Consider the following 21,934-nt stretch of genomic DNA (forward strand, 5'->3'; position numbering starts at 1 on the left):
TTTCTTGACAGCAAGCTAGACAAAGGTATCAGAAACTAGTTGCACATAGGTATTAAAAATATGCAACTAAAAAATGGCCAATAAATACGAAAAAATTAAATGCTGAGAGTATGTTCCAAAGGGATGTTCTGCTACACACAGAAATATTCACTCTGACTCCTTTATACTTTTAAAGCTACATTAACTAAAAGGAAAAACTTCTCTGTACGTTGTTATCATTGTACATACTCTCATATCCAACCTAAGCATCCTACCAGACAAGATGCACCTTACAGAGCCAGGCACTGACTTTACAAACTGTCTTTTATCATACCAAGAGGGGAAAAAAACCCACAACAAATGGAGAATAGCTTTGTGCATATTTTCTCTACTTTTGCCCCATAGGAGTACTCTGAAAGTCAGGGAATCATTCATAAACATCTTTGGAAAGGAGTCTATATGCATAAAGAGAGCAAGAGGGTATTTATAAAGTGCTTTCCATTTCCAACTGTTATATGACTCATACACACAACACATGGCAGTACAAATGCCAAGTAGCTCAACTACCAACACACAATATGCAAGGAAATGGTGAACTACCAGAAAGGTTTAGCTAAGGACAAGGTGCCGCAATACTTTTAAAGATCCCAGAAATAATTCAATTAAACACAAACAATAAAATATATGATGGTCACTTTATCTGTACTGCAAGGAGGCGCAGGATTTCGACCTGTTCCTTTTAAAAGGCACCGTAAACCAGATGCTCAGACTGCCAAGTACTGAGAAAGAGAGAGAAACAGAGTAATGATAATCACCATGTGGTCCTATAGTGTGAATGTTAAACTACTGCCTTCCAAAGTATAACTGAACTGCAATTGTTCAGTGCCACATACTACGGCGTGACCAGACACACTACAGCTGAAGCTAACACAGATCTGCTATTTGACAGTGAAGCAGGCTTTTGGCAAGGAGAGGGGAAAGAGGACTTGCTGCAGAACCTCTACGGTAGCGTTACAACTGCCTTTTTCTTTCAGCCTTCTCGATGAAGTCTTTAAGAGGTTTATTCGGGTTTTGTTGAAGCCCAACACTAGGAACAGCCTTTGAAAGCCCCACAGCTCTCTCAGAAAGCACCTGATGAAACCTCTGCAGTTCTAATCCTTTTGTTTTAACACTGAAGGAGTCATTGACTCCTCTTGGCTTTCTTACACCTTTGCATAGCAGTTTATACCAGGTTGTTCCTTTGCAAGGTTTTGCTTCAAGGATGCTAAACACAACATTGGTAGGGGCAGACATTCAAAATACTACTCCCGTCTGAAAACGTCTTTGATTGAATAAAGATCTGTTACAGTTGTAAAGATGATAGGTGCAGCATTGGTACATCTTCATTTTCAAAAAACTTTATTCCATATTGGCATGGGCAGTTTGCTGAAGAGACAAGGATCTAGCAGGCTCCTGATGCAATCCAAGCCGACCGATGTCCTGGCTCAGGTGACTGAGCAGAATAAAATCATTCCTCTCTCCTTCCCATTTGCCCCCAATAATACAGAAAGTTGGAGTATCAGCGTTCTTGGCTACAGCATTGCTAGCAAGCTAAAGAAGGCCAGGAGAGAAATGCTCAGTTGTGAACATGTCCCTGGACACTGTGTTGGCCCATATCATGCTCGTGCGAATTAGCACTCTCCTATACAGGACCTAGGCAAGTTGCAGGGGAGGCTCAGGCCAGACACCATTCCCCACAAGCAGGATGAACCAGGCCACTCCGTTTCAGAGGAGAGGAATTCAGGCTAACAAACACAGGCCATGTCTTGTCACTTGCCGTTAGGGCCAGAGAAGAGGCTTTTGTCCATTTTATTTACAAGTACAGACACAGCCCTTCTGAAAACGCAAACCATTACTTGGAAGCGGTCACTGATCTTACTCATGAGCCCAAGCTCCAAATAACAAGGCAAGCTTCCAGAAAGAAAAACGCAGCAGTATTCCAATGTAAAAATTAATACCTGATGTAATTACCTAGGAATTTATGAGACCCACACCATGAGGGAATTTGAGAAGCCCCTGAGCGTTAAGAACCAAGTAGTTCCTCAGGCAGCAGAAGAAGCAAAGCTGGGCTTGCTGCTGCGTTGTGGCCAGGGGACAGATCCTGTGGTGTCTAAAGTGGCAAAACTACTCACAGGTACTTCCCAGAGCTGGACATTCATAATGCCTCTCTCTCTTCCACCCTCATGTGGATTCTCTGTTATAATACAATAATATATATATTATTTACAATAATATTATCTGGTATAATCTAATAATATAGTTGAACTCTTGTTCAGGTCTCCCCTCAGAGAGGGCTTGAATATGATCTCTCTCCCGATTGCATGAAAGTTTTAAGAACTTAATATCTTTGAGGTTTAATAGCTACTTCCCTGCCAACTTTGGCTGAAATTGGCAAGTAGATTAAATGATACAGTTTCATTATTAGGAAAGGATTGACACACAGACAGCACGATGCTGTAAGCCTTATGTCCTTAGGAAGCCTGGTTAAAGGTATATTTTTAATCTCGCTTTCCTAGGCTACAGAAAAAAGATTGATTCCCTGTTGATGGATGCTGTGACAATTTCTGTTCTGCATATTGATGAAAAGTCAAATTCAAAAAGAGCATTTTAATATCATGTTAGTCAATGAGTAGTCTCTGGGTGAGTTCTGTCCAGAGTTTATTTTAATGTGAGAGTTATAAACAGATAAATATAGAAATCTACAGCTTCTGCAGTCATAATCTGTAACAATCCACCCTACCTGATTTTTACTTCAGGTACATACATACACACAGTAAAGCACAAGGAAGGTTAAGACCAGCTGAAAATTAGTTCTTCCAAGCAGGGTGACCGATGAACAGTCAATACAAAGCAGTGTGAATTTCAAACAGGGGAAATTATGTATCAGACTTAAAAGTTGATGAAGAATCCATTGAAATTTTACAGTGAAAATATCAATGAAATTCTTCAGTGGAAGTTATCTATATATCTCTAGGATTATGGAAATCTTTGCATTTATTTCCTTTTATTTCTAAGTACCTTCAACAAGGATTTGCAATTCAGCCATGCTCAGCAATAAGTAAATCAAAACAATTTCACGGGCTTGTCTCAATGAGACATTGAAATACTTAAAATGTTACATTTCAAGTCCCCTTTTCCTTCTTTTTTGAATCCTAACGCATTTATCCTAGGAAATCTACACCAATATTTGCCTTTTGGAAAGGATACTTGTTGAAATGTCCTCTGCCTAGCAAACAGTGAGATCCCTCATATTCCTGTACTTGTTTTCACTTCTGGAGATGGTATGACCCGGAGAACACAAGCAAAAGGAAATCTCATGCTTGCTGTTGTACTGGCTTGTAGCTGGCAGAATCATCCGACTTGCCCCTTGCGCAGCCAGTGACCTTGGCCTGCAGTAATTCAGACAGTGCCTTTTACTACATTTGCGGGCAGCAACCAGCTCAGTACAACAGAGCTGATCTACTGAAAAAACAAGACCAGGTGGCTTGTGGATCAAGGGAAAAAATGAGATGAAGTGTTTTTTGTTTTCCAAACTTGCTCTTGCTCTCCTAATACTTAACATAAAAATCTTTCCAGACTTCATTGCTTATATGAGGGCAGTGAAATGAACATTCAGCACCAGCCAAGAAGCTGCCAATTAGAGGATATTAAAAACTACCCATGAGTCGATTAGGAGTGCAGAATCATTTGCTATAATGACTGCAGCTCCTCTACACCACACTTGCCAAGCATCCAGTGAAAGGAGCCTTTCCCTGAGAGCCGCCCAGCAGTTCCACCCAAGGGCAGAATTGTACTGTTCTTGCTCCAAGGGGCTCTTGAGGACCAGGAGGAAAAAGTCCTGTTCCAAACCACCACAGAAATTAGTAATTGCCAGGTCAAGCTCCAGCGACGGCCCCATGCTACAGCTGTGATGATAAGCTATACACAGCTTAGCACATTTTCAGCATTCAGGTAGGATTAGATGTGGATTCAGCATTTAGGTACGTTCAGATGTGGAAGACGCCATGGGCTGTACTCACAAAGCAACTTTACTGCAGGGACTGCAGTAAATACGGCATTCATATTGATGGTCATCCTCAGAGGTGGATTAAACCTCCAGATTCTAGGTGGCTCTGAAGAAGACGAGCACTCTGCTATCTTGATGTTTGGTGAGATGATTAGGAGCGCGTAACAATTTGTCATCCAGCAGTGACACGGCAGACTCAAAACAATGGCTGGTTTCAACCAAAAAATGATGAAGCAAGAAGAAACCAATGCTCAATGATAACATCTTTACTCATTTTTAACCCCATCAGCCCTTTCTAGGGGACAGTCATAAAAAATTGCAGAAACTCTTGCAAGTTTTAAGATCCTCAGGCTTCCTGGAGCTACACAAGACCTAGTAAAAATCTGCGTTTGGATGAGAACTGTTTGGTAATACTGCCTGCTGATCGATTGAGCCAGCAGTGTGCCCAGGTGGCCAAGGCAGCCAATGGCATCCGGGCTTGTATCAGAAACAGTGTGGCCAGCAGGACGAGGGAAGTGATCGTCCCCCTGTACTCGGCACTGGTGAGGCTGCACCTCAAATACTGTGTTCAGTTTTGGGCCGCTCACTACAAGAAAGACATTGAGGTGCTGGAGCGTGTCCAAAGAAGGGCAACGAAGCTGGTGAAGGGTCTAGAGAACAAGTCTTATGAGGAACAGCTGAGGGAACTGGGGTTGTTTAGCCTGGAGAAAAGGAGGCTCAGGGGAGACCTTACCGCCCTCTACAACTACCTGAAAGGAGGTTGTAGTGAGGTGGGTGTTCGTCTCTTCTCCCAAGTAACAAGTGATAGGACAAGAGGAAATGGCATCAAGTTGCACCAGGGGAGGTTTAGATTGGATATGAGGAAAAATTTCTTCACTGAAAGGGTTGTCAAGGATTGGAGCAGGCTGCCCAGGGAAGTGGTTGAGTCACCTTCCCTGGAGGTATTTAAAAGACGTGTAGACGTGCCACTTAGGGACATGGTTTAGTGGTGGACTTGGCAGTGCTAGGTTAACGGTTGGACTCAGTGATCTTAAAGGTCTTTTCCAACCTAAACAATTCTATGATTCCATGATTCCTACACTGGCGAGAGCCAACTTACTCCAAACAAATGTTATTAAACAGAAGCTGCTGGTTTTGACAGTTTTGTGAGGAAACTAAGAGTCAGTCAGGGCAGATGAAGTTGCTCGAGTAGTTCTATTAGATCTTATTAGAGACGCTACAGCAGTTACTTCATATGGGCTCTCCTAGCCAGCCAGCCAGTGCTGATTTGTCATTTGGCCTGCTCAAAGGACATAAAGATTATTAAGAAAGCTTAAAGACCATTAATTAAGCATTCAGCACTGGGGCAAGGAAACTCCTTGTATAGATCTAGCCTGGGGACTGAAATCCTCCCTCGTGTTGTGAAGACAAGAGTGGTACAATGCTAACAGCACTGCAATATTGCCCAGCCACGCTTTGCTTTTCTCACGATTTGCTTTTGGATGTCTGAGAGATGTTGAGAAGACCTGACACAGTTCAACGAAAATCAAATGAAAACATGACATGAATAAGGGTGTTGCTATTTCTCCTAGTGCATGTTCAGAAGAGCCAACACCATTACCAAGAATTCCTTCCAGGAAGCAATAAAGGCAGCAGTGGGTGATTTATGAAGACTTGGCAATTCATTCCTTGGCCCTAAAAATTGGAAAATGACACAATAATAATATTTCTTTTTTTAAAAGGAAATCATTCTCCCAGGCTTCCCAGTTCCCATCTATACCACATCTTTCTCACACAGTCCTGCATATGGTAAAGGACATGACCGTGGTTTATTAAATATGGAATAGCTCCTCTCCTATGGCAATAGCATGAGTTGTGGATTTCACTCAGGTCTGTTCTAACCTCCTCTTGCCATGGCTGTGGACAGAATGGTATTTTTGCATAGTGTACAAGAAAATGCCTTGAAAAATTAAATTAGGTGCAATCTTGCAAATACACTTGGCCCTTAGGAAACGCTGAGGATTCAAGTGGCGTAGGTGGCTCTGTGAACTGATACAGAAACACACAACCTTGCTGCAGAGGCTGTCTAGCCACGATAAACATTGCTCACAAAAAACTAACACGAGCAGGTATAGCGGATAAGCATGAGGGTTTTTTCTTTGGCTGTTTTCTATCATCAGATCAATGTGCTGCATCGAGACATGCTCCAGCCACAGCAGGTGAGGTCCAGTGAAGGGGAAGCTGTGAAAAAACACCCTAGAGAAAGGTGGGGGGAGCAGGGCTGCTTCTTTTAGCATAAGCCTGCAGCTAGATTGGAGTAAGTGTAACACAAAACCACATAAGGGCTGGCTTGCAGAAAAGGAGGTCCTTGAGATTAGTTTATTGTCTCTCTCATTTATTGCTTTCTTTAGGCAGCTGTACTGGGATGTAGGAGACTGTCTGGTGTGAAAGTTCAGAGATGGAATAGTTAGATTCAACGGCATGACTATGGATTTTATGTGTGGGGCACCTTTGATTGTGGAAAAAGTTAAAGCATGTTCTCCATAAAGCTTGGGAGGTTTCTCATAACACTAGTACAAGTAGGTAGATGAAGAGATGTTAAATTCCTAATTGTTTCCTTTATCTTTCCTGTGATAGAGACAGAGTTCTGTTTTAAAGACGTACCAAAAACCAGGTCTTTCATCTGGAGTGTAAAATTCATGTGTTCCCTGACCTCGTGTGTCACATGGTAATGAAACAACGTAAATCAGAAATGTTAAAAGTTGAAGTTTGTTAATATTCCTGCTGAAGCTCCAGTCTCTTTCCCAGTTAAACTGACAGGTCCATAGTCCAAATATATATATTTGAAGATTACAATGACACAAAGAAAAAAAAATTAACGGACACCCAATGAGAAAAAAATGTAAATGCAAGTTTCAGATGAATATCTGCAAATTAAAAAATAAAAAAACCTGCCACCACAAAACCAACTTGCATTTTAAATGGGGCAATGGACTTTCACTGTATTGTACTACTACCTTACTCCTAAGAAAATACTTTGGTGTTTTACACTCTGTGGGGAAAATTTAGTAAATAGCATACATTTTGCATTTTCTTATCTATGTTTCCTTCTCACTTTTTTAGCTGTCTGGGCTGAAGCACTCACCAAGATACAGGGAAGATATCTTCCTGTTTGACGAAGACATTATATACTAATATTTTGGGGTCAGTAAACAAAAGAAGATGGACCCCTATCAGCCTCTCCCTTTGTTCCCACCCTTGCCAGCCACTTCAGAACAACTGGCTGAATTCGATGTAGACCAGAGGTGGCAAGAGCTCACAAAGCAACACGAAGACTTTGGGGAGACTGGGCTAAGGCCAGTCCAGCCTTGGGACACAATCAGCAAGGTGTTTTTTTCAGGTGCCCACTGGCCTGGGATTTATTAAAAATAAAAAACAACTTCCCTCTTTCCCTCTCTCTCCTCCCATAAAATCCATGGGGAGTCTCAAAGAGAATCTGAAAACAGGGACATTTCCATATAGCTCATTTCACATAGAGAAATCCAACTCATTAACTCAAAAAAGTCAAGACTATGCCAAAGCATACTGCGCACTTGAGATAATCACAGGTAAGTCTCATATTGCAGTTTTTTCCCATATTAAATGGATTGTGAAAGCAACTGGAAACTAGTTCACATTCATTTATGTGAACTACTGCTGTCCAAATCTCACCCCACAAAAAACCCTACTCTTTCTCCAGCAGACGATAGAAAGGAAGCCAGTCTTGAAGGTAGAAGGTGAAATCCTGGCTCCATTGTATTCATTTGCCAAATCTGAATTGACTTCAACAGAGCCAGGATTTCCCCCATAAAGACTTAGCTATAGTAAGCAGGGGAATGTCTAAATGGCAGAGTAGAAAACCAGGTTATGGAGACTTCAGATCCCCACTTTGTACCCCGAAGCCAAGCGCCACAGTAACACGTGACATGAGAATATTGCCTTGGCTGAGTTCATAACGATCAGTTTTCCAACTCAAAAGATTCACGTTATTACTGAAGTTTCTGCAGGTAATCCTCCTAACAGAGGAATCAAACATCACAGAGATGAAGTGCTTCTTTCATCTTTACAGACAGCCTCTTGAGAACAACTATCACTGCCACATCTGGTGATTCTGGAGCTACATCAATTTTATTTTCCTTTGTAACTTATTACTGACCCAATTTTCTCTATTATTAGCGCTATCCTGACCATCCTGCTTCATGCTGCTGTAAAGGTACCTCTTCAAGTGAGAGGGACTGAGTCAGTGTGAACTGAGGAAAAAACAAGCAAAAAAATGAAATTCTTCATCAGAATGAACACAAGCAGCCAGAAATAAGAAAAAACACATAAACAACAACTGAATCCATGCAGAACAATGCAGTGATTGAGAGAATTCAGTCAGCACTGCTTTAGCACCAAATTTAGGGCCGTAATTCCCACAGTACTTCTAAAGAGCGTTTTTCATGCAAGACACGAAAGTTATTATTTCTTTCTTAATCCTTGCTTCAGTTCCTAAAGCAGCTCTCCATGTGTGTTAATTGGGATGGATGACAATTCAGTAAGTAATGCAATTTTCCTGGGTTTTGTTTTCTTAACTGCTTGAATTCCGAAAAAGGATCTACTTTTTTCTCCATTATCAGATACAATGCTGTAGCATGGATGCAGCATCGCCACCGGGGATCCAGATCTTAAAACTACCTGTGAGTAATGCTAACAGCCAAAACTCAGTATCTATCACCGCAGTGAAAGACTATTACAATTACTTGGCATGGCTGCATAAAAGAAAAGAAAAAAAAAGAATTACTACTTTTTTTCTGTCAAATTAGCTATTTTACCTGAATGTTATCTTACTATCATCTTATTTATTTACTAAAATTTTTTATCTTTAGTATAAGACTGATTTTACTATAGCATTATTATTTACATTGCTTCTCTTGTATCCCTTATCAATGTGAATTACTTAAATGATCTTATACAATTACATAAGTACTGTTATATACACAAGACTACAGGAGAACACAGCACATAAACTAAGAGACAGAAATCTCAAAACTATATTCAGCATACTCACTTGAATAAAGGAGTCCCACAAACAACACATTTGTATATTCCTTGAGCTTTATGATGTGTGTACTCCCCCTCAAAGGCACTGGGAAAACAACAACACTGCATTTTAAAAATAAATAAAGGAATTTGGGGTTTTTTTAATTATTACATTAGCTAAGACTTCAGAAAAATGTTACAGAAAAACCCCACAATTTAAAAGTTGGCAGTTGTTTTTTATTAAAGGCAGCAAATAAAGCAGGCACAGGAAAAGGGGAATGTCCTCATTAGTGTGCCTCAGGTGTTATGTATCATGCAAGAGGAAGCGAATTGTCCCACAGTTCAAAGGACAGAACAACAACAACAACAAAAAGGGAAAAACTGGAATCTTCCCCTATTTGGCAAGTGAAACATAAGTTTTTGTAAACACGGATTGTTTGACATGTAGCTCAACCTGACGCACTCCTCTAGGTCTGTCTGTAGGAAGTGTGTCAGTGGTGGGCTCAGCTGCTAAGGCAGAGGTGTGAAGCGCCTGGGTGCCTGCCGCCTGGGAGCTGTGAAGCCGTGGTGCTGGGTCAGGCCGCGATGGGCTGCTGGGGCGACAGAGGCATTGTAGCTGAAAATGAAATAATTGGTCCACGATTTCAAGCTGTGTGTGCCTTATATTTTTAGTTGAAAAGCAATATTACAGCTTTAAGGGAATATTTTTCTAAGTTAACAATCTAAAAGGCTAGGAGGTCATTCATCTAATACGAATCAGCTGCGCTAGCCCAACAAAAAGCCTATGTGCTCGGCAGCTTGTTTTTATTATCCTTTCACCCTTTTTATGAGGTCCAATTTTTTTTTATAAACAGGATTTTTAAGAATGACCTAATCTCCGATTGTTTGTGTGCATTAAATCACGTTGTTGGTCCCGTACACAAGAGCGAGGAGGGCCGGGGGGAAGGCAGGCCTCCCCGCAGAGGCCAACGTCCCCCTGCCCCTCCGGGGCTGCGGGAGGACGAAGGGGGCCAGGGGGGAGGTGGGGGGACCGTCCCCACCGTCCCCCCCCACCCCAGCAAATTCAGCCACCGGTACGCGCTGTCAGGAAGAGTGCTGCCGATTAACCGGGACCCCACATGCGGTGGAGAGCCCTTTCAGGTCATGAATGAAAACAAGCAGTTACATCATTAGTACGTTTGGAGCAGAGGTAAAGCCAGGGCCTTATGCCAAGCTCAGTGGTATAAATTAGACAACAAAAAATGGCTAGGCCTTGGCAAGTTACCTTCATGCTGGAATCAGCTGAGAGAGGGACTTTATTCACTAAAAACAGTCTTGGAAGCGAGTCCTTTTTTTTTTTACCTCCAGGACTCGGGGCTGGCTTCCAGCGACTAAAGCCATGTGAGGGCAGTTATTGAAAATTTTTGACATTCCAACCACAAATGAGCCAATAAATACCTTCTCCACATGTGCTTCAAAAAGAAATTGGAGTGGGGTGGAAAAGAACTAAATTATGCTACCTTCTTTCTGCAGCCAAAACGTCTATACTTACAATGGCCACCTTCAAAACTCCAGCCTCCTGGCACAGGGCCATTTCCCTCGTGGTTCTGCTTACTGCGATGTCTTCCAAAAAAAGTGTACCTAAACCGCTATTACTTCCACACATTTTGTAGTAAACTAAAAACAGACTCTAAACATGAGCCCGGTGACTTTATAAGACATGTAGCGTTCATTAAAAGAAAAAGTCACACAAGACCCCTGGCCTTGGCCCCTGGGCTGCAGATGCTTGTCTTTGCAGTGGTGTTAATTTGTAGGGGTTAGTAAACAAGTGCAGAAATCCTGGGGAAAAAAAAAACACCAAACTTGGTGGGGAAGGTGAGGAAGCACCAGTAAGAGGAGGGGGAGAAAAGAAAGATGCCTGTGTTTCGAGGACTGTGTTTCCTTCGTCCTGCCTTACCTTTCAGTCCCCTTCTCCTGAGTGACATGGTACTGCAAGGGTGTCAGCCGCTTCCTCAGCTCCTCCTGGGAAAAGACCACCTTACAGTCCTTTTTATCCCTACATGACCCTGCAAAGGGAGAGGATATGGGAGAAGGAGCCTTTTTAGCTTAAATCCTGAATAATTGCTTTGGCAGACGGCCACAGCATAGCTTCTGCATTCACTTGTCAATGACCAGACCGGTCCCTAATGCACAAAGAATGGCTCAGCTGAACTGCAGCTGATTATTTCTTCAAATCCAAGTTTAAAAAAGAATTTTGCTTGAGAGCCAGGTGATTCCACTGGAGCAGTGACAATGTGCTACAGCCAAAGCCCTTCAGTGTGTTATACACTAAACTGTTGCGCACACAATCATTCACAAGAAAGTAAAATTTTTCCGACCATTAAAAAAAAAAAAATCTGCAAAAAAACCGACTACAGCTGAAACGTTCTTTACAAGACATCTATATTGGAGACTCTTGGTAATGGGCATATGATGTTCAGCCACAACATCCAACAATTTCATTACCCTTTAAAGTACCTGAAAAACAATTCTAAATCTTTAGAATTCCAATAAGGTTGATTTAACTTCTAGTCGCATCCTCGTCCTTTTACTTTATAACATTAACCATTGTATTTTTTCACTGTTGAAGTACTAGAATAGGAGCCTTGAGGAGCAAGTAATTTCTTTATGCACAAAGCTGTACAAGGTTCAACAATAAACTTGTCGTAAAAATTAGGGTTGCTATTGAAATTACCCTCCTTTGAAAATTTCATCTTATGCTTTGCTTAGTTCACACAGAAAATCCAAGAAGTACATAAGGATTACTGTAAAAAAACATTTGTATAGTGCAAAAAATTCACAACACATCAGGAAAGAAAAAATAACAATAAGGTTGCTTTTGAGAATGAAAACTCCCAAAGTAGTAACAGAAATTGCCAAATATTCAAATAACTTTGATAATAGCTTGCAAAAATTAGCTGACAAACTACGGCAGGGAAAAAGCACTCTAATTATGACAGTAATTAAAATATGGTACAATTAGAAATAAACAGTCCCGACAAAAATATTTTTTGCTAGTAATGTATATACACTCATAAAAAGACCAATTGTGTTCCCAAAGTAGAGGGAACAGAACTACCCATCTGTATGTCATTTAGTACAGGAGAGGCAATGGCAGGTTTAAATTACATGGTATTGGATTGCAATTTCCTAACATTGGATGCTTTTCTGCTTTTTTACCTTGAGTCATTACTAAGGAGTGTTCATAAAAAGTAGCTTAAAGCACAGATGCTTGCAAATCATTTAAGAAAAGATGTTTCTTTCTTCCTCCCCCTCTTCTTTTCTCATTTTTTTAATGTGTGGGGGTGGGTGAATAGGGGAGAGAGAAAAAGAATAATGCTGTTGGTCACTACCGACTAACCCTAGGAAGTATTTTCAGGAAGAAGAAAGTAAAATTGAAAACATCTGATTGAAGTAAATAGTGCAAACATAAAAAGCTTTACTAGTGAAAGAAAGGTATTGAAAAGCGACTTTATTTCATAGATTAGAAATTACTTTTGATCTAAACATTCTCAAAAACAGATTGTTTTCCACTCTGAGCCATCTCATTAGCTGTGCTGCAGAGCCCTCGTTTTAATGGCAAGCTTTGAAAGAGCGCTGCTGTATGCCTTTGTTAGCTTCAATCTTATTTGGGAGAGGGATAAAGATTTCATTCCAGGTCTCTTTGTTTGTCTTTCAAGAACCACTAAAGCAGTATTCACACAAATTTTGCAGGAATGTGCCCTGTGCCATAGCTTACAAATTATTTGGTTTTGGTGCACTTAAAGGTCACCTTCCAAATTAGCAAAATTTTCCTACATCCTGGCTTTTCAACCTTAAATGTAAATATTGTTTCCTAACTGTAAGTGAGGTTTGTTCTTTATAACATTTGGTTGCTTATTTAAAGATGTCAAACGTTGGAGGTTTTTATTCTCCGAACGTGCAGGGCTCTAGGACTAATAAGTCTTTCAAAGTATAGCTAACGGGGAAAGGAAGCATATGCATTATATAAATAGCTATTGTTATGTTGCATTACGCAGCTCAGAAAGAAACTGTTTGAGAGACGGTCTTTCATCTATAATTTCAGTATTAAAAAGTAGTCTAGAGAGCAGCAAAGAATCTTACAAACCAACACCTCTTCACTTTTAAAAATATCTACCAATTATTTTTTTAAAAAATTCTATTTGCTCTTTAGATGTTGGAAAAAAGCAAACTAAGCATAACTTCACTTTGGAAAAAGTCAGAGAAAATATTGAATGTTTTAAAGAATGGTCAGTATTACCTCTTTACTCTCCTTGAATAATTTTTCATCTATTTTAGAAATTTAGTGTTCTTCAATCAATGGGCTCGCTACATGCACAGGAAAGTTTCTATATGCCACTTGATCCACGACATAGATCAGAAGTAGGAAGCGTGTTATAAAAGATTTTTTTCCCCATTGTTTTTAATAATTAACTGCGTGTTTTACAATACAGACAAGTACTTATGTCTACAGGGGAATTTTGCCAAACTGCGCTGGGGCAAACTGCAACCTATCCCAACAAAGGACTCTCCAGGTTTGCAATTTAATGGAGTATACATCAGCAAAAAGCTATAGTTGCACTACAAATCATAAAGGAAATCTCTTGGTCCAGCCCTCATCATTCAAGAACAGCCCTATTCAATTAATTGCACTTATTATTTAACTGCCAGCAAGAAAAAAATAGCTCGGTAAATTGACTGCACTATTTCCATATTGCCAAAGACCCACGGAGGTAAAGCAAGACTCACCCCTGACTGCAGAGGATGTAAGAATATGTTATCTGAAACAGGGCTAGCCTGCAAGCCTCAATAAAATGCAATGAATCCTAAAAAATAATGGATGAGATTCTAGGAATACAGTCCTTTGGTTAGGGAAAAAATTACATGCAAGAGGGACAAAAGCGCTCAACTTGCAGTACAAGAGTGGCTGCTCCCATTTTTTCAACTGTTCCTTTACGGCATATATGAGATGTCTGCTACATTCAAGCCAACTGTCTGTATCTTGGGAGGGGACAACATAAAGCTACACAAATATACGCCCAATATGAGAGAAACTGCCACTAGTAATGCAGCTGTTATCAAACTCATTATTAAAGCAGAGAATAAAGGTGCAGGCTGACCACCTTTCTTAGTCTGGTTCCCCAAAGAAGGGACCAGGTATGGGCTGTGCAAAGGGTTCCCATACAGGCAACAAACTTCTTCAGCAACTCGGGCATAAAGGCAGGCTCACAGTTCATTTGCAAATTATACAGTTCAAAGCAGAAGAGAAAAAAGGTCATCAGTTTTACAAATAGCATGACATCAGTGTGATTACATTAAAGGTGAGACTAAATTAAATACACTGTGAGAATAACAGAGTCTGGATTCATTGGATCTGTATTAGGACTCTGGATTGGATCTCACCTGTTCTTTGGAGGTGATGCTCTCAGCAATGACTTTTAGAAGAGCCCGGGACAGCTATGTTCCTAACTCCAGTTAGATCCCGCTGTTAGGAGAGGTGAACACCGGCCTACACGGGCAGACAAAATTCCCTTTACATTCCACTGCGGGATCGGAGGCCAGATTAAATCTCTCTAATCAGCGCACCTCGGTGCCTTTGTTGGGGTTGGTGCTCATTAGAAGAGCAGTGTGCAGGCAACTGTTCCACAAACAGGCACCAGCGTTTCCACTTGAGGCCACCTGCCTTCAGCCTTTTGCCAACAGTTACAGCAATGCTAAAAGCTGTTAAGATCCTGGAGCAGGATGGAAGGCTTTGCGAAGAAAAGGCCAGGCTCACAAATCGTAATGCATAAACATAAAAAAAAATGCTCAGGAGGGTGAAACAAACACCAACAGAAACCCTTTTGGAGCCTTCACGGCATTCCTGTGCTTAGGAATGTCTTTTCTGAAAAGCAACGCAACGCACGCTGCCATTTACTATTCATCCGCAGACTACGGGCATTTCAGAGTTCAGCTCTGGAGTCCTCCCCTGTACAAATGAAGTGAACAGAAAGTATCTTCTGGGTGTTGACCTGATAATGAAGACATTAAGCATCTCACCTCACACATAAATTCCAATTTCAATTGACCTTTTCAAATCTGTAGTTCATAATGCAGGCATGTGCCATTTCCTTCCATATAAGCAATCACAAGAAAACTAGCAATAAGATACGTCCAGACAGACGGACACAAGTTAGGAGACCATTACTCCTCACCACTCAGCCCTTCACCTGCTCCAGCGTGCCGGAGGGTGGCAATTAGTGTCTGACATGCCCTGAAATATGGTGGCACTTTGCCTGGTGGCTTTACGTCTTCAAACAGTCTTTTGAACTGTTCTAATGATTTTCTCTTATGTTTTGTTGCTTCCTATCACTGAAATTAACTCAACATTTCAACTGCGTGGAAGACACAGCATACATTTTCCCCCTTCTACGTATGCTTATGTTCCACTAGCATTAATGGACATTACAGTCATGCACTGAGCACGTACCATTAAGACTTCCTGAATTAAATACAGCAAGATCAAATGTTCCAGCAGAGCACAGCCATATAATAAATCGGGCTTCTAGTTTTCAGTACTACTTCTTTTAATATACCCAAGCAGTTTTTTAGGGGCCTTCCAGCACATTTTATTATTCATATACCACCCCAGTCCCAATCCTGCAATGTGACCTGTGTGGGCACACCCTTGGGAATACGCATAGCTCCAAAAACTACATAAGGGTCTACAAATGTACATCACATTCAGGATCTGGCTCTAAGTATACATCTCTCTGCTTCCCAAAGCCTGTCCCCTCACAAGTGGTTCATACCTTAGTCATCGATGGTAAATTATCTCAAACTGACGTTAAGAGGAATCCTGCAAGGTTAAAAAATATTTGCATACATTTCTTTAAATAAATATCCTTACATAGGCTATCACTAACACTCAGTATTATTAAAAGTGGAATCTGTCATTTTTATTATTTCAGATTTCATTTAGAGTTTATGCCTCTCGTTTACAGTTTTGTCTCTCTTTCTGCTTAGGAAAGGGCAAACGCACAACTCTCTCTTTCACTTCTGTTTAGTCTGTTCTCTGCCGCCTCTAGTCCGCAGCCTTGGGAGAACGCCGCAGTGTCCTCTCACTGCAAACAAGCCAGGAACTGCTCATCTAGTTTAAAAAAGAACTCTTGAAAATGCAAATCGATGCAAACAGTTCTATTGGCTTGTAAGTTGGAAAACACTGTTTTACAAAACCTGTATTTGACATGACAGATCTTTTTATAATCCCATCACAAGCCATTTTAAATTACCTAAGCATGCTGCTGACTAGGATAGATGCTGCAAAAGAACTCTGAAATGTTGGGAGGTCAAGTTTAAGTAAAATCCAAACTTCATCATTAAAAAAACCCTGTAAATGTTTTACACATTGAAAAACAGATCTGTGTTTCTTCTCTGAGGGATGGCTCCTTTGCTTTCTTGCTGTAGGTAGCCAACTCCCACCCGCTGTTGAAATACCATTTGCAGTTTCATGCAAGCATTAGGAGTAATGGGGCGAAGACCATTTCCACTATATTGTGCGTTGAAAATCCAAAAGCCAGGTACCAGGACAACAGTTACAATTTTGGGTCAAATGCCAGGTTCTATCTCAAAAGAACACCACCCAAAAATTAACTGTCTTTAAAAAAAATGATTTACTTAACACCCAGGAGGGTCACATGGCCACAAGGGAAAGGCAAGCCCCTTCTTTGCAAATATGCAAACTTCCCATGCAATCAAGTAACAGAGCTGTCACATTTATTTTTTCCACTTGGTCATCAGCATGGCCCATGTTTTATATAAATGTATATATTTTGAGTCACCGTCAGAGATCTCCCATGTAAGACAGCAAATTTCTCAAGCACTAAAAAAAAAATCCCCAAACTCCCAACTAATGCATCTCCTCTGTGCACTCGTTTTCTTTCCCAAAAAAGTGGTACTGGAACCCCAGTGGTCCCAGAACAGGCAGCATCTATGGGAATGGAAGCTGCCTTGTTGTTTCCGCAGGTCTGCAGGCGTCTTTGCGGGAGGTTACATGGCCCAGGTAGCCAGGCAAGCCAAAGAGACATTCCCTGGAAAAGAAATCTGAAGCTGCCTCCCCTCCCCGCGAATGTAAAAAACATTTAAGAAAAGATTGAAGTGTTTTGCGCAGTGGGGAAGGGGGAAAGAAAAGCAGCTCCATTTGTCCTCTCGAGGGATGTCTTCCTTATCTCACGTTAATGAAATAAATGTCACTACCAGCCACAATCTTGGTCTCACAACCTTGCCAAATTATAACCGCTGAGGACTCCACCACCACCCTGTGCTGGCCGGTGGAGGTGAAGGCAGCTTCCCCCAGGGCTTTTTGAGCTGTCATCTTCACCAGTACTGTAGCAGTGGCAGCATGTGGCTGCTCAGCAGAGGTTGGTGAATAGAAGCACCTTCAATTAAATGGAGCAAAAGCTCGTTACGTTATAAACTGCCACTTCTGTTACCCTTTCTGCTGAGATGGCCAAAGACAGAGTGCATGGGGCAGCTGACCTATTTGCCTTACTCTTGGATGCAAACCAGGCAAGACAAGATCAAGATCTATTGGTACAGCAGTGGAGGAGGGAACATTTATAATGATGGATTTCTCTTCCTCTCTTCCCTAACAGATAAAGAGACTTTTGTTTTGCTGATATGATCCTAGCACCTTTCACAGACACTACATTTGTTTAAATTAAAAACAAGAAAGGCGGAGACTCTGAGGACTCTGTATCTGGTCAGTAGATTTCTGTCAGAATCAATAAAAGGGTGCACAACATATGGAAAGGCATTTTATTAACAGCAGAATTAAGTTGAATTTAATAAGAGTGCTTTATGCTACCTTTTGCATTTAAAATATTTCAGTAAGCCATCAAAACAAGTTTATTCACACGGCTTTAATAAAGGTTTAACCCTGCAGCAGAAACAATGAAAAAGTCAGCATTTGCCAGCAGTTACCGCAGTGGTGTGTAGCTTATTGTGGCATTCAGGCTGTTGCTAAATCCTCCTGCTGCTTCCTCCACAATAGTGATGTGTGGCCTGTGAAGTGAGCACTCCGTTTCAAAAATCAAGGTGCCGCAATCTATACATGGGATGGGGGTGGAGGAAAGGAGCAGGGTTGGGGGAGGTCTTTCTTCTCCTCCAATTCCCCACAACAGCCCAGATCTAACCCCCTGCAAAACTCGGTCTGTCTCTAACTGTGCAGGAACCCTTTTAGCAAAGATGCAAGCAGGCACAGCCTGCTCCGTGGCCTTTCATCCCACATCTCCAAGCACTGAGGGACATACCCAGCACGAGGACAGGAAAAGCTGGAACCCGCTGTGCTCCAGCTATTGCTCTGCTATGGCCACCACGGAAAACACTGTAGCTCCCTCCCCTCTCAACCTGCTTCAGGACTAAAGGTAGAAAAACAGCCAAAAAGGTTAGTAACTGCCAACTTCTTTCCCTAGTGGGCCTTCTGGACTTCCCTATGTTTCTGTAAAATTCAGCCATGCTTTATGGGTCAGGAAGATGGAGTCAATCCCTATAAAAGGGCTTTAAGAGGACTCAGTCGAGCCCTTTCCCACTCTGCTCTCCTTGGGACTCCTTGACCTGGGCCAGAGCATTGAGCAGGGAGTTCTTACCTGTGGTGCACAAAGCTGCCAGTGTTGGACCCGGGCTGCCAGCAGCTACCGTCCCCCAAGAACCTCTCCTCCAGCTGGAGCAGGGGGCACCTCCGTACCCCAGCCACGCGCCCCTTCCCAGCACAGCTTCTTTCGAAGGAAATCACGAGATGAGACACATGTTTAGCTTGTAACTAAGAACAAACATTTTCTGCTTCTTAGCCATCTCTGGGACACAATTTCTCTCTACTCGTTTCCCTCCAAATCACGATCTGTGCTGTAGCAACCTGTGGTTAACCTAACAGCTAAGTTATGGTAACGTTCATGTCTCTGGTGCCCGACTCCCAGTTCACACTCTAGACCCATTCAATGTACCATCAAATTCCAAGCTCACACACCCCCTAAGTGACCCCCTGGATCATCTCCTCCATCACTTCCAAACATATTCTTACTGACTTTAGGGTTCACATTCCCATCTTGCACCTTTTCTTGCTTGCCCTCCCTCAGCTTAGCGAAATATAAAGTTTTTGTGTGCTGTCATTTCTCCTTTACATCACATTCTTCTCTGCAACCTTCATCATGTACTCCTCAGAGAAAGGACAAAGCCAGGGGTTGCTTTTAATTGAAGGGAAAAAAGTGAAGGCAGTCCTTAAAGGACTTCTCAGACCTCCTGTTATAAACAGACAGTCCAATAACTAAAAAAGTAGCTTTTCATGGGAAACTTTAAAACACAGAAACACCATTAGTGCTGAAACTTCATCTTTTCCATACCCAACTAAGCAGAAAACCCAGTAAGCCTGAGCTGCAGAAGGCACAGGAATGGAACGCAGGAAATTTATAGGCTCCCAGAATTAAAACATTCCTGCAAGAAAGGTAGAAATGGCTTGTGGTGGGTCCTTTATGGGAGCAGGAAGGGAATGCAAATGACCTTAAGAGATCCGTCAGGGAAGACATTAAGGAACTGGCTCTGTGCACAGTCTGGGAGCACAAGAAACGTCTCCTCATCCCTGTGCTGCTCAGAGCCAGAGTCACTGAGGAGCCTCCCCCCAGACGAGGCAGGGACGGGCACCTTCTATCGCGCAGATGAGGGAGAGGGCAAAACTCCGCCAGAACGAGGAGTTAAGAAGGGGGAAAAAACAGGGTACAAACCCTAAGGTACAAACAAAAGGGGTACATTAACAAAGGGTTGCTTTATGATCCCAAGTTTTGCAAGCATCAGGCACAATAAGAGTATTACTCCCAATGAGATATCTACAAATAAATTTCATTCTAAACTGTATTAAATAAGACATTCTAGACTGAATACTATTGTACAAAAGAAACATGTGTAAATACAGAATAACATCGAATATACTCCCATTAAGACAGCTATACACAAAGGTAATTTTTAAAACCCATTTTCAAGCCATTCCAAAAATATGATAATGTTATGCTCTCTTATGATAATACAGTGTTCTACTATCATATGACTAGGAGGCAGACATACACACAGACATTTATATAATAATGACACATGAACGGCTTCACATGCTATTTACTATTGTGCTCACATAGTGCTTGTTTTCAAGAGTCTTTTCAAGCATTTATCAAATTCCTCATAACTGCTGGGAGGTAGTAAACTAGGTAATTTGTAAGACTGTATTTTAAATTTTAAAATCTATTTTTGTTCCAAATTGATATTTGCTTTTTTTTAAATTTAGCTTCATAGAAATGAGTTTTAATTTTTGCCCCTCAACCAGTTCTGAGGAACAAGTACATCCAGCTGAGACCTTGTATGACATATTTAAACCCAGAGCAAATTTTTACATTCAAGATATAAACCCCAGAAAATAGGGATTTATAATGAAAACATTGACAGGCATTTAACCATAGCCATACTGGTGGTTTTTGCTATACAGCGTATCAGTCTTACTTTTATTTTCTTTCAGACCATGTGAACAGACATCTGTAATAGTACATCTTTGGCGATACACATTATGGAAAGCTATGGGAAAGTTATAACATACATTATGGAAATTACATCTCTGAACATAGAAACATACAATATGAAACGTTCAGACATACTTAAGTCACACAAAGTTTGATAGCAACTACGGTACTTTAAACACACAAGACTAAGGTCTTTTTTTTTTCGTTGTTAAAGCCAGATCTGGCAAACACTACGCACCCAGATAACTTCACTGACATGAGCAGTTTGAAAGTTCAGAGGGACAAATGGATATGAATAACTCATGTATGTAACTGCTTGCAAGATCTGCTCCTAAAAGTAATCCTTTATGTAAACAGATTACTACTAAAAATCCAATTTTGAGACCCAGTAATTTTCTGTTCACTAACTATTCATTTCAATTGTATGAAAAGACATTATACTGAAACTTGGAATTAACGAAGATTTAATAAAACAAGATATGAGAAACTATAGTATAGATATTTACTTAATAAAGACTTACACCATATGCCCAGCACCATCTTCATACAGATGTATTGTAGTTTAATCTAATCCTAGAAAAGTATGGTTTCCTACTAGTAGTTATTTTAGTAATTAAACACTTCACAACAATTTAATATTATCTAGGACTTTATTATTTCATACAGAAAAAAATCCCCTAAGTCTACCCCTGTAATTTCTTCATCATTACTTTTACTTAATTTCACAAGCACCATAATTTTCTTGGATCTACAGGAGAGGAAAAGCCAAATTATCTCTCTCATGCAAAAAATGTGATGTAAGCAGCACAACATGCAAAGTGTTAAAGAAATAAAGGATTTTTTTAAGAAATGAGAACCCATAACAATTAAAAGACACAGCAAAGCAAAATAAGCTATCTTTTTACTTTATAGCTTGGTGGTCTGCTACAGAAAACATATGTACATGGAATCTGTGTAATCATTACTTGTATCAGTTACTTGTTGGTATGCACTAAAGCAGCTGAAGTAGTTTTTACATTAAAAGTTTTGGGGGGGTTTGTTGTGGTTTGGTTTTTTTTAAGATTCAATTTCTGTGAACTAGATCCTGGCAAGCGCTGAGTGCATCCTACATTTCCAAAGAAATTTAGAGCATTCAACTCTACTAAAGCGGGCTCAAGGAGTGACACTTCTACATCACACGACAGACACAATGGAGCTGTAATCATTACTGGCAATGAAGAAACCTTGAACCAATGTGAAGGTAGATTGCGTACGAGCACAGATTGATGTGATTTTTCCCAATGGTCACGCTTTTCTTAAAATACTTGTAAATGTTCAT

At 40.9% G+C, this 21,934-nt stretch overlaps 1 protein-coding gene across 1 annotated transcript in view; it reads right to left on the reverse strand.

The window, feature by feature from the left end:
- The window catches only part of MSRB3 (methionine sulfoxide reductase B3), an 89,601-nt gene that overhangs the window by 44,341 nt on the left and 23,326 nt on the right, over positions 1-21,934 (reverse strand). Inside the window, 2 exon segments of the mRNA XM_050914640.1 lie at positions 9,093-9,170; positions 11,001-11,109. Of these exon segments, the coding sequence (XP_050770597.1) occupies positions 9,093-9,170; positions 11,001-11,109 (187 nt within the window).

This window comes from Gymnogyps californianus, chromosome 1 (genome assembly GCF_018139145.2).
Source record: "Gymnogyps californianus isolate 813 chromosome 1, ASM1813914v2, whole genome shotgun sequence".
In the NCBI taxonomy this organism is placed as follows: Eukaryota; Metazoa; Chordata; class Aves; order Accipitriformes; family Cathartidae; genus Gymnogyps; species Gymnogyps californianus.